The sequence below is a fragment of the Myotis lucifugus genome, unplaced genomic scaffold (assembly GCF_000147115.1).
Source record: "Myotis lucifugus unplaced genomic scaffold, Myoluc2.0 scaffold_514, whole genome shotgun sequence".
Classification (NCBI taxonomy): Eukaryota; Metazoa; Chordata; class Mammalia; order Chiroptera; family Vespertilionidae; genus Myotis; species Myotis lucifugus.
Genome location: NW_005871562.1, coordinates 405,187 through 422,018, shown reverse-complemented (window position 1 = coordinate 422,018; position 16,832 = coordinate 405,187). Strand labels below are relative to the sequence as shown.

The window sequence follows — 16,832 nt, the reverse complement described above, 5'->3', positions numbered from 1 at the left end:
ATTTTTCAAATAGCAATTACATTCAACAAAAGGACAATTAGTAGAGTTTTCCTGGTTTTCTTTCACAGGTGGATATCCAGGTAAGATCAATGTTTCTGTTTAAGATTGAGTTCATGTTTTCAGACTTACCTGCTTAGGTGGGCTGTTCGTTTGCTGTAATATTTTACCATGTGCATGAATCATTAGCTTAACTTCTGAAATAAGTTAACTGCTTATTTAAAAATTGGTACTTATTTTTAGAAATACTGATATATGTGTTGAGCTTTATTTCTAACTACTAGGTTAATGTGTATGTTTTCTAAAATTGAGCGACTACTAGAATTCTGTTTCATAACAAATACGCAGTTGAATCTTGCTGTTGATAATTATTCAATAGTTTTAACTTTAGATTGAACTAAACTAAACCAAAAAATAAATTATAACTTTAAAATCATGTCTGAGAATTGGAAGATCATGTATAAAAAAATCCTAAACCATCACCCAGCATTTCCTCCCTGACAATACCCAGTAGACGCTCAATGAGTGACAGTTCAGTGTGGTTATGTTGAAAAACATGAGAAACAGTATTAGACTGACGAGTCACAGAAACTGTCACGCTAGAAGTTGGCTCAACAAGTTAATTTTAAAATCATTTCAGATGTAGGTTTTCTTGATCTATTTTTCACTCTTATCATTAAATCTCAACCTTCACTTTGTTTTGAGGGATCCAAGTGAAGGCGAAGCCAGTGGCAGAACAGACACCTCAAGGTGAGGAGCCACTATTAACCCTTCGCTGCCAGGGCCCGTGTATGCAAACGTGCTTTTGAAATACCGACAGCACTTCATAAAATGAATAGAATGAATCACTAGCTAGTATGTGTATTTTAAATTTTTATATTGGGATGGGTTTCCCTCATGTTGCCTAGCACTTAATTACGTGTAAGTTAATTAACTGTAAGTTTGTGTTTTCCAAACATGATTTTGATTTGTATGCTTTGTAGAGAAATGGCCTTTCTGTCCCGTAATAGATGTGTTGGCAAAAGAATGAATAGATTAAAATGTACTGATCCTTTTCTCACTAAAACGATGTCACTAATATTAGTCTTAAATAGCATAGATCACTGAGGTAACCAAGTCCATGGGAAGATTTGATATTAGTGATATACTTCAGGTGAGTGTTCAGCTATAGGCCACGTGTGGAAATGGTCACCTGGCATGCTTTGTGGTTTTTGACATTTAATACTGGTTGTGTCTTCGACCTGACGACAGGTCTCAAACTTGAGCGCAGTCGAAACTTGATTAAACGGATGGCTGGGTCCCACTCCCAGGGTTTGTGATGGGCAGCCTGGGGCCTGGGGACCACATTAATGACATGTTACTACTTGTGTTTACATTTATAAATGAGAAGTTTAAGGAACAAAAGCACTGAAGTAGTTTGTGTGAACACATGCCCCGCTTCCTTCAGGAGTAACTTTTGACCAGTTGAACACAAGCCTCGATTTAATTTCTACTTTTTAAAATGACTTGGGATATAAAACATCATGAGCTTGGGAAAAACTTGCTTGAACATTCCAAGGTAGTTCTTCTTACAAACTGCGCTGTATTTATGTTTAGTCATAAGAGTTGAAATGATTCTTCATGGAGGTAGGTGCCTGAGTCACACCGTGGAAGGGAGCCAGAGGCAGGCAACACAAAGGACCTAGGTCATCCCGCACTAGGTCATCACTTCTGAGCCCCCTTCTGGAGTCTTCTCTCTTTTTTCTAAACTTCCCTCTGAGACATTTAGTAGTGGACAGTGTCACAGGCGCCCGCTAATATTTCAGTTCATTGGCATGGTTTCGTTTTTGTTTGTTCTTTTGCTTTTGAACAAACTTTTTGAATCCATCCTGTCTCTACAGAACTTGCTAGTCATTGAATCCACACAACCACCAGGAGGAAAGTGTCCCATTTTACAGAAGAGACAGTGGGGAGCCTAGGAGGGACCAGGCCAGTGCTAATAAGTCTCTGTCTTTGCAGAGAGATGTGGGGCATGATGGTGAAGAGCATGGGCTCTTGAGCCCAGACCGTGTGGGGTGAGCTGTGTTCTTCTACCAGTTCCCAGGATGATCTGTGTGACTTTAGAAGAGTGATTCTACCTCTTTGTGCCCCTAGTTCCTTATTCTGACCGCCACAGGGTGGTTGTGAGGGGCGAACGAGGAATTAGCACATGTGAGGCAGGTAGCACAGCTCCTGGCATGGAGTAAGTGCTCGATAAAGGACAGATGTGGTTATTACTATAACATTTCCAGGAGCTCCTGAGTTAACGTTGCCACTGGGGATGCCCTTGAGATACACCCAGAAAATGTCGTGTGTGCCTGTTGTCTGAAGCTCACCAAGTTTCCTGGGTGGACCGCAAGGCAAATTAGACTTGGAATAAGACATCTGATTTCTAGTCTTTCTTTTAAGTCATTAGCTGTATGAGCTTTAAAAAGTAATTTCAGTTTCCTAGCCATCAGTTCTGTTTTAAAATGAGTGGCCGATCACGTGATCTCTTGGGTCCCTTCCAGCCCCAGCATGCTGACCCATGACCTGAGTGTGCGTGCGCTCCTGATGAATGTCTCTGCTTGGATCTGCACATTCCTGGAGGCCCGGGGCTCAGGGTCAGAGAGCAGAGAGAGAATGCTGGAGAAGGCATTGGGATAAATGCGCTCCATACTTAGTTCATAGTCTTTGGAGGTTTCTTTTCTCTACTTATTTCTTTCCTTATTTTTTTTCAAGCTTGCATAGTTTGCAGAGCTTTGGGCGTTCAGAGGCCTAGGAATGAGGGGGGAAATATAAGTATACACGTATCCCTGAAAATTCATATATAAATGTATATATAAATGTATACATGAGTATACATTATAGGATAATATTGATATAAAATTTTTAATATATGTAGATAGTAGATTATACTTTAAAAATATACCACTACTTTAAATCATATGTAGGTGAGATGGGTTAGCAAATTAGAATTATAACATCTATATTTGAATAATCGCTCATTAAATTTAATTACAGGGTATTCTGAATCATAAAATCTACTTTTACCTCTCTGATTCTGTGAAATGGGTTGTCTGGTTCTGTATTATTCATGGGAGATCTACAGTAAGGAAAATTCAGTGAGGTTGATGCGCTTAAGAAATACGTGTCAGTCATCTACTCTGGTGGAGGGAACAGCCTGTGCGAAAGCCTCAATGCCAGACCAGACCCTGTAGGTTCCAGGAATAGTATGGAGGCCAGTGTGTTGGGGGGAGTGAGCGAGGAGGACAGTCGCAGCGGTGAGGGTGGGGCGAGGATCTGGGGTGTAGGTGTGTGGAGCCTTGTAGACCGTGCTGAGGATGTCTTCAGCAAAGCATGGACACGATTCGAGGGCCCGATGCCCACACTCCTGTGTGTGGTACGACCTGGCATCTTCACCTCATTGCAATACCAGCTTCTTTCTTCATTATCAGGTAGAAATAACCCCTCTGTGGCCATTGCTACTGTGCTGTCCCAAGTCTTTCTCCTACCGCCCCCCAAAAAAAAGAGAGAAAAGGGGAAATTTTTCTTTATGTTTCAAAATTGTGTATTTACAAGCACAGTGCTAGTGGGCTCTCTTCTTGTACAAATGTACAGAAAATGAAGATTGGGCTTTTGCAAATTGAAACAGAAAACTATGGAAGGACCTCAAAAAGTATTCAGTTCTTCACTTCCGGCGGCAAATTTGTTCCCACAAAAAAAGTACATTTACGGAAACACGCTATTTTAGATGGAAGATATTAACAAAGTCAAAACAGAGGGCCTCCTGGGGTCGGTTTTTGTAACAGCAAGATGGCATGAACCTTTGCACTTGCCTGATGGTAGTTTGCAAAGTAGGTCATTTTTTGAAGCACTGAATTCTGACCCCTGAGAGTTCGTGTGTGTGTCGATTTCTGTGCTGAGTGGAACTTTTCTCTGCGTTCTCTCCCTGTGCCCTGTTCTTCCAGAAGTACATCCGGGGACCCGAAAGAAAGAGACAAGGAAGAGGGGAAAGACCCCAAGCCACGCTCTCTGCGCTTCACCTGGAGCATGAAGACCACGAGTTCCATGGACCCCAATGACATGATGCGAGAGATCCGGAAAGTGTTAGATGCAAACAACTGCGATTACGAACAGAAGGAGAGGTTTTTGCTCTTCTGCGTCCACGGAGATGCCCGCCAGGACAGCCTCGTGCAGTGGGAGATGGAAGTGTGCAAGCTGCCACGGCTGTCGCTGAACGGGGTCCGCTTCAAGCGAATCTCGGGAACGTCGATTGCCTTTAAGAACATCGCATCTAAAATAGCCAATGAGCTCAAACTGTAAAGGAACTCCACGTGGCAGGATCAGGGAAGACACATCCGAATGAGGTACAGTTCTTGAATGTACTGGGTAATATGCCTAATGCGATTGGCCTGTGAATCACCCATGTAGAATTTGCCCTTAACACGATAAGGTTATACATAGTTATGAACTGTAAAATTAAAGTCAGTATGAACTATAATAAATATCTGTAGCTAAAAAAAAGTAGGTTCACATGTACAGGTAAGTATATTGTGTATTTCTGTTCATTTTCTGTTCATAGAGTTGTATAATAAAACAGATGATTGCTTCAAAACTTGTATAGTTGTCTAGATTTCTGCACATAAATGTACGTTTGATGCTCTGAGTTGAAAATATTCTTCCCTGTTATTTACATTCTGGTGGGTTTTTAAAATTCTTACCTCCATCATGTAATTTTGAAGGTAATTGTGTCCAGAATTGAAAGTGCACAGAAGTAGTCTTTACGATTGTAGCATGGACTTTTAAAAAATTATTTTCAAGTCGTATTGAAATTGAAACCAGAAGCTGATCCCTAGATCGGCTTTATTCAACACAGAATTATTCCTGCTTATCTTTGCTCTTATCCTTGTTACCAGACAAGGTTTAGTTGAGAAGTTACGACATGTTTACAGTGTTGGCACTTAGAGTTTTTAAAATAGAGTCCATGAAAATAAGTTATAGCTTTGCCTTGAGCTAACTAAGAAGTACTGAGGGGAAGTGAAAACCTACATCCAATGTCTTTTGAACTTGAAAGTGTTTTCTGACCCTCTGCTAATCGTAGCAGCAAAATGAAAAAGAATCAATACCTTATCTGGCTAGTATAGCGCAATAGGTTTGCTGCCTTCCCAATATCGCAGTGTCCTTGTGGGAATATAATAATAGCGGACTGTTTCATAGCACAACTCATCTTCCCAGTGTTGGTCCGTGCGTCAGTTAGGAAATAATGCCACCTCAGGAATTCACTGGCATTGGGGACGCTTGCCTCCTTCGCCCCTCACCCTCTCCATCCACCCCCGACACAGTGGTATCTGTGAGTCCTTAGGAGACTGTGGAGCAAAATATACTATTTATAACAGCATATTTTTGATTTACGCTCATGTGGTCGTTCATTTGGTTCCCACGTAACCTCTCTGTTTTTACGATTTTGCCAGATTTCTTGTATTTATTCCACATCGTTAGGCCTATAACGCGCGGCTTTGTAATCAGGCGTTGGCCTAGTTTCCTTTCGTAATGAATGATCCCTGCGATGTAAAACCACTAGAAAAGGTACATTTTAATACTCATTACTTGATACGGAATTAGCCTTGGAGGTTGACTGTGCAATGTTATTGAATGTTGTAATGACTGTACTATCTTCCTATGGACCCCCTCCGCACACTCCGGAGGCATAGAAAGTGTATTCAAATCTTATGAGTCTGCAGAACACGACGGCTGTGATACTGTAATTCCAACCTACATGAGACGGCTCTCGGTAGGGGACGTGCCATTCATTCCCGTGGCTTCCAGACTAGGGTGGATTTTACCTTCTGTACTGGACTGTGATGTAGCTCTCTTCTGTACGGTTCTGTTCGAACACCAAGTGTATTTTTTTTTTTTTTTGCCTTAGCCAAGGGTGGTGTTTGGAAAAAAACTGTGTAGCCCCTTTTTAACCTCGTGTTCATTCCAGACAATTGATGCAAATTCCTTTCACTTCCACTGGTGCACACTGAAATTTTACTTGAACAGTTCTCATAATAAAGCACTCGTCTTTTGCTCTTCACCGGCATGTGGATGACCTGTTTTCTAGGACAGAAGGGGGGTTTATGTCGTGTCTTCTCCGTTCTGTTGGCAGGGGGTGGAGCTACGTAGGTTTTCAGGATGTTGTTACAGCAAGAAAAGGTTCATCTTTTTATAGCGGTTCCTATTGTCTAAATGGTTTTTATAAAAACAGACATCATGCCTTTTTCAACATAGGAACTGGTGTTTTTTATACTTTCTCTCTCTTCTATGTTTGTGGGAAGGAAATTTACTTCAATATTTTTTATGAACTAAAAATGAAATCTTGATAGTCACTTTATTATTTTTAAAATTAAAAAAAAATGTTTATTGTCGAAAGTATTACCTATGTCCCTTGGAGAGTCACTTTAGATTTTCAGTTTTATATATTCATAACAGCATACATTTTCTTGAAGATTTAGAAGAATTTTACAATATGTTCGCATCAATAAATAACCAGTTTATGTTCACTGGCTATGTGATATCAGGGTGTCCTTGGTCTCTGTTTAAATATTATTTGCTATAACATTCCTAATATTAAATTAGTTATTATGTAAAGACTGGGGCACAGTATTAAATTGAAAAGTTAAAATTTGATAAATAAAATGAACTATGTTCCAGAACCTTAACCCAATCATATTCTCTAAGGTAGGATTTTACTTAAAATCCCAAAGGCCTTGTGATGAAGAGATTTTCACCGGCAGTACCATTTCCAATATCGGCAACCAAACTAGACATGAGTGAGGCACCAATTTACTATAGATACGTGATTCCATTAGCACATGTCAATTAATCAAGATGGTCCCAGCCTTGATTCTTAAAATATCTATTGAGGTACCTACTACATCTTAAGAAATATAAAGGAATTGTCAAAGATGGTTCCTCTTCTCCAAGACTTTGGTTCATTCGGGAAGACCAAGTGTAAACGCAAACAAAAAAACACACCCAACTAGGAAACCAGGAAAGCGTTCAAGCCAGTGCCAGCCACAGGTCCTCCCGGAGTGCGGAGCTAGGGGAGCCGTGTGTGGACTTGAGAAAGGAAGGCCTTCCGAGGGATGGCAGGGTGGGTCAAGTGTAAGAGGGAGGCTGGGAAAGACCCTTTTGGTGGAAGGAATACGTGAGAAGAGGCTTGACGTTAGTCATGGTGGTAAGACACGTGCCCGAAATGAACTACTTATCCTAGGGCAGGGATGGGCAACCTTTTTGTGAGTGCGTGCCAAAACCAGCAAAATCTCTGACTCAAAATTCTTCTGTGTGCCAACCCTGATTTTTTGAGAACATGTTACGCCTACTTGATATCTCTTAAAGTGTACGTATGTGAAGAACCTTGAAGAAATAATAAAATTCATTTGAGCGACAAAAACACAGTATATGATGTTGAAAAATACATTTACTTTTTAATGTATACATGTACACTGATGGTCCGACAGAAAACTTTATGACTCCGTTTGATACTATCAGTGGGACTTTTGCTGCTGCATCACTGATGACAGAGATTTTACATCAGGTTTATATTTCGTGACCTTCAGAGATATGCACGAGCTACTACTTTCATCCGTCAGGCTACTCCTATTACGAGACTTAACAAAATTTATCACTGAGAACAAAGATTCACAATTGTAAATGGAAGATTATAAGAGAGGGTTTCGCGTGCCAGCAAAAGTTACTGGCGTGCCATGTTTGGCACGCGCGCCAGGGGTTGCCCACCCCTGTTCTAGGGCCTGCCAAGGTTCACATGGGTTAATAAGCAGATTACGTAAAGCCCTGATTGGCAGTCTCAGCTCAGACTTGGAAACACGGCTCGGACCTGGAAACATGACACAGGCGATTCCTGCTGATGGCATTCAGGTATCTCTAGCATCAGTGTCACCTCTGTTCCCTCTTCAAAAAGACCGTTCCCTTTTCCACTTCCCCTGTAGCTTTCTTGCAGCCTTTTTCTCCATCAAATGAAAAATGCATTCTTTCTGTTATCATTATTTGAAAATTAAATGGCCTCACAGTAGGCCTATAACAGACATAATTTCTTTTCTTCTCAGTTGTTTGTAAAGGGGCTGGGAAGGATGGGCTGGTCCAAGCCCTTAGCTTCGGGGTTGAGTGCAGAATGAGTGGTAACGTTTCCTTTCTTTTAAACTATAGTCCTATTTGTGAAAAGGTTTTACTTAACTATGGACAGACGTGACTCCAGACTGGGATATGGCTTCACATTTTTAAACGTCTTCATTTTGTCTTCTCAGAACACCAGGGACCCACGTGGCCTGAGAAACCATGTGGTTCACACCCTCGTTTCTCTGCTGAGGAAACTGGGCTCAGAGATGGTGTGATTTGGTCTAAAGTCTGGCCCGGCGAGGTTTTGCAGCCCCCGTTTCTGGAACCCCAGCTTGCTGCGCTTCCCACTGTTTTCATCAACAACCATCCCCTTGGCCTTCCTCATCGTGAACCCAGTTTTAGAAAGTTTGGTCTGTTGAGCAGCACTTCAGTGGTGATGCGTTTGGCAGTCATAGATTCTGTTGAGTGTGAGACGTGCCTGCTATCAGACTGAATGGATCGAGTTCCAGCCAAAAGCACAGAAAGGCCACCATTTCTTCTAAACTTTTTTTAAAATATATTTTTATTGATTTCAGAGAGGAAGGGTGAGGGGGAGAAAGAGAGAGAAACATCAATGATGAGAGAGAATCATTGATCAGCTGCCTCCTGCAAGCCCCGTACTGGGGAGCAAGCCCGCAACCTGGGCATGTGCCCTTGACCGGACTTGAACCCCGGGACCCTTCAGTCTGCAGGCGGTCTCTCTGTCCACTGAGCCAAACCGGCCAGGGCTCTTCTAAACTTTTTGACACATGGAAATAGTTGTTGGTTCCAGTTATTACCAGACACAACCACAAGGGGGCAGAGAACCTCATCCAGTATGCATTGCTCAATCTTACCACCCACAATAGTTGCAACTCCGTGGACCTGTACATAACACAGACACCCCACTGCACCCCAAAAGTGCTTGCTCTCGTGGCCCACATTCGCTGGATTAAAAGAATAGCACTTCTTCTGTCTACTCACAGATTTGAGGTTAATGTCCTTCAATGCTTCAGCAGATTTTGCACTTTTGGGGTTATTTAAATGACGTCCCATCTGACTGCAAAAGCAGCCAGTCCCATTCCATTGGACCCCTCATATCCAGATGTAGTGATTTCATAAGTTTTCTAGAACTGGTTAGAATTCTGCATTTTTCTCATACTGTGCAAATCTAGCAGGACCAAAGAACATAGAGAAAATTAAAATGATATTTGAAAATAATAGTCTTTTATAGCCATGTTCTTTTAATATCATACACGGATTTCTCTTAGAATACTGGGATGCACCGATGGCTTTTCATTGACTCAATTTATTTCCATTTGTAGTCATGAGTGCTTTTAGGGTGATCAGAATGTCACAATTTAGCCAAAGGAATCCTTTAACTGGTCCAGGTAGCCTTGTGTCTATATGTTGTTTTGGAACACCCTATACATATACATATATGTATTAGAATATGCATAGGTATAATAAATATGTGTGTCAGAATGGAATACCATTGGAAGGGCGAATATACACCATTGCAGATGTTTCAGGTTTTGTTAGAAATACTGTCTTGGCCCTGGCTGGGTAGCTCAGTCGGTTAGAGCGTCTTCCCAGTGTGTCAGGGTTGTGGGTTCGATCTCTGGTCAGGTCACATACAAGAAGCAACCAGTGAGTGCATGGGTGAGGGGAACAACAAAGCGATGTTTTTCTCTCACTTCCTTTCTCTCTCTCAAATCATTTTTTAAAATGTTAAACATACTCTTTTGACGTATAAGGTCATATTTCTGACCTCGTTTCTCCATACAAATATTCTTCTATTCTCAATAGTATTAAGTGCACATAGCTCAGTCATTTTCCAAGTCTTCAGTGTCTTTTGGATAAACGAGAGAGAATCCGTTATATTGTGAAAGCATCCTTTTAAGTGTCAGAGATCCCACTTCGAAGCTTTATCCACAGGGGACTTCTGGTTCTGCTTCCGATGGAAAATGATTCCAGAGACTCTGGGTCTGGGGAAAACACAGCGAACCCATTCTTGGGTGGGAGGTGGGCGGCGTGGCTGCGGGGACAGCCTGGAGGTGACGGAGTTCCAGGGAGGGCCTGCCTCACAGATGAGCAGCCAGCCGCACAGCTCGCATTCCTGGGCCAGGCACTGAGCTGGGGGGGTGGGCAGAGGAGTGGCCTGGCCTGGCCTGGCCTGGCCCCAGGAAGTGACTGTGGGGGACAGGTGAGAAACAGTCACCTTTCAGTGACAGGGCAGTGCAGGTCGGCAGGCTAGGCCGGAATGTGGAAGAGCCTGGCCGGTGTGGCTCAGTGGTTGAGTGTCAACCTATGAACCAGGAGGTCACAGTTTGATTCCTGGTCAGGGCCCATGCCCAGGTTGCGGGCTCCATCTCCAGTGGGGGGCATGCAGGAGGCAGTCAATCAATGATTCTCTCTCATCATTAATGTTTCTATCTCCCTCTCTGAAATAAAAATATTTTTCTTAAAAAAACAAAGTCTTTATATGTCTAAAATGGACTTTGCTTTCAATTAAATATAACTCTTTTTATGCAAGTTGTTCCAAATCGGTGATTATGTTTAAGACAGCCTCTGTTTTACTCTATAACTGAGGGTATATTGTCACGGGTCTTAGCTCGCCCAGGTCTTTGCTCCGTGGAGGGCAGGTGGCTGATTCTCACCAGTAAGGAAAGATGACTATGGGTTAGCACTCAGCATCCTTCCCCTCCTTCCTGCGTCCAGAGGCTCAGAGACAAGGCATGTTCCTGAGTCCCTTGGGTACCGGGCCCCACGGCCAGGGGGCGCTGTGCCCTCAGGTTCCGCCCGCCCCGTCCGGCTGGGGTGGCGCCGCGGGCTGGGAGCAAAGGTTGGTGCCTTCACACCCGGACCTTCGCCGGAGGGGCCGCGGCGTCATGACGGTGGGTGCCAGGCTCCGCGGGCGCCGGGGGCGAGGGCGGCGGGCGGGGGACGAGGAGCCCATCCTGGAGCAGCTGGAGCTGGACGACTCGGCGGCCGAGAGCACCGCGCGCCCGGGGACCCAGAGGAGCGCACGGCGGGTGCACCTGGCCGTCCTCCCCGAGCGCTACGAGCCGCTGGAGGAGCCGGTGGCCCCGTCCCCGGTGCCGGGGGACAAGCCCAAGCGGAGGTACCGGCAGAAGCTGAAGAAGTACGGCAAGGTAGGCCCCCCCACTGCCCGGGATCGGGGTGCGGGGTGCGCCCGGGGCTTCCCAATGGGGAATGGATTCCCGTCCCCACCGTGTGCCTGCGCTCAGCCTCCTGGGCGCCCCCACAGCCACCCTCTCTCCAAGATTCACTACCTACGTCCCCCAAACTGTGCCGCTGTGACCTGGGAAAGGAAGGAAAAGTTTGGAGTAAGGATAGAAACTAAAGCCGAGGTGTCCCCAGGGGCCCATCCGCCAGCGCCCCCGCTGCTGGCTGGTTAGTGACAGGCCCAAGGGTGGCTTACCAACCGGTTCCCAGCCTGGGTGTGTCTTACACTCCCTTGTGGGCTGGGCAGGTGGGGATACTGAGGCCTGGGCGCGGGCAGGTGCGTGCAGAACAGCGGTTCTCAACCTGTGGGTCGCGAGCCCTTTGGGGGTCGAACGACCCTTTCACAGGGGTCGCCTAAGACCATCGGAAAACACATATATAATTACATATTGTTTTTGTGATTCATCACTATGCTTTAATGATGTTCAATTTGTAACAATGACACGGGGTCACCACAACATGAAGAACTGTATGAAAGGGTCGCGGCATTAGGAAGGTTGAGAACCACTGGTGTAGAAGGTGACCCAGGTGCAAAGTGTGGACTTGCAGCCCAGTGGCTCCGTTTCCGGCAACATCCTCCCCAGGATACAGTGGGGCCTTGACTTACGAGTTTAATTCATTCGGTGAAGGAGCTCGTTAAGGAGCTCGTTAACTCAAAATTACTCTGTCAACTCAAAGCAAAAAATCTGCCGAGAGACAGCTGGTATCTCAAAAAACTTGTTAGAGTCTGGACACTCGTAAGTCAAGGCCCCACTGTAGTCCACCAGCTGAGAATTGAGTTCTTGCCCCAAATATTCCCAAGGTTATTTCAAGGGCCTGAAAGCTGGATAAAGACACAAATATGCACCTGTAAACATACAGCCATTGGCCCCGGGGGTGGAGGCCGAGGGGAGAGGTAGAGAGGATGAAAGAGATATGGATGTGAATGTCGGAGAAAATGCCAGTTTCCTCCTTGGGATCCGCCTGGAAGCATTCGAAGCTACTGCTGCCCCTGCTCCCTGGGGCTGGACACAGCGCCCAGAAGAGAAATCACCATCGCAGCGTCCATTGTGGCCAAAGGCCAAAGGCCCCGTCTCCTCTATCATCCGGGTTCCTGTGCCCTGCAGCGGCCCTTATCCTACCTGAAACCAGCCAGTCCCCATTCCTGGAATCTTAGGTGTATCATCCTCCCTGAAGGCATGTCAGCAGCTTTGGGCGCAGTCTGCCAGCAGGCAGTTATAAACACGTGACTAAACGCCATAAAGCGAGACTCACAGGCTTGGAGTCCTGCCAAGACCAGCTAACCATTTGCTCCCTGTTTCTGGCTGAGCCCAGGAAGCCATCGTTGCTCTTAACACTTGGAGTGCGGGTGAATTTCCCGCCAAAATATAGATGCTCTGTCTTTTGTTTTGTTCATCCACCAAAAGGGTGGATTACAAACAAATATTTGGTAATACGCAGTTACAATCGGCCCGAGTTTACACGTTTCCCGCACTCCACCGCAAATCTATATGAACCGAGTTAAAGACGGCTCCCGCGAGTACGCGCAATTCACGCGAGCCGACTTAACTCGTTTCCAAACGGTGAGCGGATCAGGTGCACATCTCAGCTCAGATGCTGGCTCAGAAGGTGCTGTTGGGGTCCTCACTCTGTGCCAGGCATCGCGCTAAGCACTAGAGACACAAAAACGGGGCCCTGCTCACTTCTGACCTTTTCAGTGAAAAATGAACGGGGATCACCTAATGAGGGGCGCGGAGCGTGTGTGAGTGTGTGTGTGTGTGTGTGTGTGAAAGAAAAAGGTACGGCCCTGACGGGTGTGGCTCAGTGGATAGAGCGTCGGCCTGTGGACTGAAAGGTCCCAGGTTCGATTCTGGTCAAGGGCATGTACCTTGGTTGTGGGCTCCTCCCCAGTAGGGAGTGTGCAGGAGGCAGCTGATCGATGTTTCTCTCTCATCGACGTTTCTAACTCTCTATCCCTCTCCCTTCCTCTTTGTAAGAAATCAATAAAATATTTTTTAGAAAAAAGAAAAAGGTACGAAATGGCACCTGGGGGAGAGAGAACGTCAGCCACTGGACAGACAGGGCAGGCTTGCCAGGCAGTGTGGGCAGTGACAGGTTTGTGGTTGCCATCAGGGATTTTCCACGAAACCAGGTCCCCTGGCCATACGGTTGAGGGACAAGGTGGATGACGAGGTCCAGGTCACCTGCATGAATGCTGAGGTCATCGGTCATGATGAGGGAGGTTGTGGGGTGAGGAGCGGAAGATGGGGCAACAACTTGATTTATGTTGGTCACGGGCGGCCGTCTTAAGGTTTTCTGTTGTGATTGCATTTGAATCCTTGGATGGCCCTGTCTAGCACCAGGTCTTGCAGAAAAAGGGGCAGGAGGAGTGGGAGGTGGAAAGGACGGCCCGCCCAGCTGGTGGCTCAGGGGTTGAGCATCAGCCTATGACCCAGGAGGTCACGGGGTCGATTCCCATCAGGGCACATGGCTGGGTTTGCAGGCTCGCTCCCGGTGGAGGGTGTGCAGGAGGCAGCCGATCAATGATTCTCTCTCCTCATTGATGTTTCTATCTCTCTCCCTCTCCCTTCCTCTCTGAACTCAATAACAATATATTTTCTTAAAAAGAAAGGAAGTACGGCCCAGTCCTCACCCTTTAGGAGTTTGTAACTGTGTCTGAAACGCAGACTTCTCTGGATGCGGCCATCAGAGCCTTTAAGCCAGGGGTCCTCAAACTACGGCCCGCGGGCCACATGCCAATACAAATATTGTATTTGTTCCCGTTTTGTTTTTTTACTTCAAAATAAGGTATGTGCAGTGTGCATAGGAATTTGTTCATAGTTTCTTTTTTAAACTATAGTCCGGCCCTCCAACGGTCTGAGGGACAGTGAACTGGCCCCCTGTTTAAAAAGTTTGAGGACCCGAAAACTTTCTTTCTATGTCCTTCAAAAATGCATAACCATGCCCTCAGACCTTCCATTAAGTATTTCTCTTTATCCTCCTCCCATCACACCAAAGCTATGCTTTCCAGTTAGTTAGAACTCTTAGCCTTAATTTTTAGGTGACATGTAAATAGTTAACATTCCTCAGGTTAGCAATACATTCATATTTTTTAAGAGACACAAACAGAAATTTCACTAGCTAAGCAATGTTAAACAACAAAGACACATATTTAAACAATAAAGACAGATAACATTTCCCATTAAAAAAAAAAAAAAGTTTGAGGACCCCTGCTTTAAGGAGACAAATGTGTGGGTTGGTCAGGGCTCTGTCCTGCTGGTAGAGGACAGGGCGGGCGCTGGGATAAGGTGATAGAGGAAACCTTGACCCAGCCTTCATAAGAACTGCTGTCCCCAAGATCTCGGAATGATCTGGAAACATGAGGAGCTTGAAAGCACTTTGCACGGTGGCGACATCTGTCCTGAGTCCCCACACATGTCCCTGGGCTGGGGGTGGGTGTGAGACAAACACGGTCACTTGCTAATGTGCCCCCCGGGAGAACGAAGCAAAAGGATTCTTGGGGATGTCGCCCTCCTGCAGAAATCGCCTGACCCAATTCTTTGCTTTTGTCTTGATTCCTGAAAATAGAACGTTGGGAAGGCCATCGCCAAAGGCTGCCACTACGTGGTCATCGGCCTGCAGGGGTTCGCCGCCGCCTACTCCGCCCCGTTCGCCGTGTCCACCAGCGTGGCGTCCGTGGTCCGCTAGTGGGAGCCGCGAGGGCCCGGCGCCTGCAGAACCAGGAGGCCTCTGCTCTCGGAGCCCTGCAAATCCGGAGCATCGCGGACTTGAAGCCACAAAATACCTGGAAGAAAAACAGTCTTTGCCTTTCGAATCGGATGCGTGCTGTGAATGGGTCGTCTCTGCCCGTCTGCTGAGCGTTCTCACGCCTCTCTCTCTCTCTCTCTTGGACGCGGTGGCTCCGCTGGACAGTCCTGCAGAGAATCAGGCTGATGTGGGTTTGGGTCGGAGTTCAGTTTGCTCAGCCTGGAGCCTGGCAGGGCTGGCTGGTGTGGCGGCAAAGCCTCGCTCAGTGGGAGCACCGTGGTGACGATGGGGAGGAGGGCTTGTACCCGGAGTGAGAAAATTTGCTACATTCTCCTGGGCAGGTCCCAGGCCTCCAGGCGCTCACAGCCCTTGGCGGCGGCGGCCCAGTTTGCTTCTGAAATCAGGCCCCCCCATCTCCTCCTCCGCCCTTTGTCACCAGGAGTTTAAGTTCGGGCTTGAGAAGAAGGAAGTGACATCCCTTTGAAGGCCATGACACTTTGGAGCTGGGTTGACGATGCGTCGTGACTGTGTAAAGTAGATCAACGCTTGTCCTTGTCAGAGTGACATGAATGTGCAGCGGGGGTGAGGGGAGGAGGAAGGGCAAGTTCAGGTGCAGGTGCGTGGTGGGAAAGGGTGGTGAGGGAGTGCTCCTGGGGGCTGGCCAGACTCACCTGCACGCATGTGGCTGGTGATGTCACGGGCCTCCTGACTCAGGCGCCAGCAGCATCAGCTCAGCGTCTCTGGGCCAAGCCATCGGAGGGACCGTTGTCTTGGGAGCGAAGGAGATGCTACATCTGGGAACGAAAGCGTAGGCTTTAGAGAAGGAACCGGTAAGTAGGAGACAGGCGCGGAAAGGAAGTAGAAACAGGACCAGAAGGAGGTTGGAGGAGAGAAGGGGAGAGTCAGGACCCAGATCTGGGTTCTGGGCTTTGGGAAATCTTCGCTGTGCTGGGCCTTTGGCTCCAGGAAGGAGCCCGGGGAAGCTTGATGTCTTCTGAGTTCACGTTGTCTGCCTTGGTGGCATCCTTCCCTCTTCCGTGCTGCCTACTCTGACCACATCTCACCTGGACTCAAAGGTTAGGGTGAGCGTGGTCCCGACAACCCCCAGCATGACCCAGTGGCTGATTGGACCCCTGAAGAGGAAGGTGGAAGAAAGAGGAGGTCCCTCACCCCATGCCCTCGGCCAGTTCCACCATTGGCCACTGTCCCGACTTTGTTTCCAGAATCTCTGAAACTCCAAAGTAGTTATTGCTGTAGGATCAGTGGCAACACCTACCTGTTGCCCCTAGAAGTTTCCAGGCCGTGCAAAGGAGGCCCTGATGCTCACATTTCAAGCCCAACCAGGTCGCACTGTGGAGTGGAGAAGGTGGGAAGACAGACAGACGGACAGAAAAGGAAATGGTGGGGGAGAAAGTTGTAGCTGGGAAGCTAAGACTTGGAGGCTCATGGTGAGTTGAACTTGGATCCAATGCCAGCATCGCTAGTGTCTGTGAGGACAAGAGAAATCGGATGTTCTTGTTCAAGCCAAAGGATGAAAGTTGGTCATGGCACGTTTTCACACATTAAGAAATTATGGCATGCCTGGCCCCACTGGGAGCTGGGGGGGGGAGGGGGGGAAGGAGGGGATGGACAGACAGACTGACGATGAATGGGGAAGAAAAAGCAAAGCAGTGTTTAGTGGGAGAGTTGAGCCTGCTGAT

The 16,832-nt window shown here is 46.7% G+C and overlaps 2 protein-coding genes across 2 annotated transcripts in view; both read left to right on the top strand.

The window, feature by feature from the left end:
* Window positions 1-4,616, top strand: part of MARK1 (microtubule affinity regulating kinase 1) — a 30,337-nt gene extending 25,721 nt beyond the window's left edge. Inside the window, exons 16-17 of the mRNA XM_023745085.1 lie at window positions 703-747; window positions 3,966-4,616. Of these exons, the coding sequence (XP_023600853.1) occupies window positions 703-747; window positions 3,966-4,320 (400 nt within the window). The 3' untranslated portion in view covers window positions 4,321-4,616. The remainder of the gene's footprint in view (window positions 1-702; window positions 748-3,965) is intronic.
* Window positions 4,617-10,959: 6,343 nt separating this feature from the next.
* CUNH1orf115 (chromosome unknown C1orf115 homolog) lies at window positions 10,960-16,826 on the top strand. Its single transcript, XM_023745089.1, has 2 exons — window positions 10,960-11,291; window positions 14,953-16,826. The coding sequence occupies exons 1-2, from the start codon at window positions 11,028-11,030 to the stop codon at window positions 15,070-15,072; spliced, it is 384 nt and encodes a 127-aa protein (XP_023600857.1). The 5' UTR covers window positions 10,960-11,027; the 3' UTR covers window positions 15,073-16,826.
* The last annotated feature ends 6 nt before the right edge of the window (window positions 16,827-16,832 follow it).

What these genes read in the sequence shown, in the direction of transcription:
- CUNH1orf115 (XM_023745089.1), top strand. Translation starts at nt 11,028, where the DNA reads ATGACGGTGGGTGCCAGGCTCCGCGGGCGCCGGGGGCGAGGGCGGCGG. An exon ending in AGCTGAAGAAGTACGGCAAG is followed by an intron (nt 11,292 to 14,952) that starts GTAGGCCCCCCC and finishes TCCTGAAAATAG; the next exon opens with AACGTTGGGAAGGCCATCGC.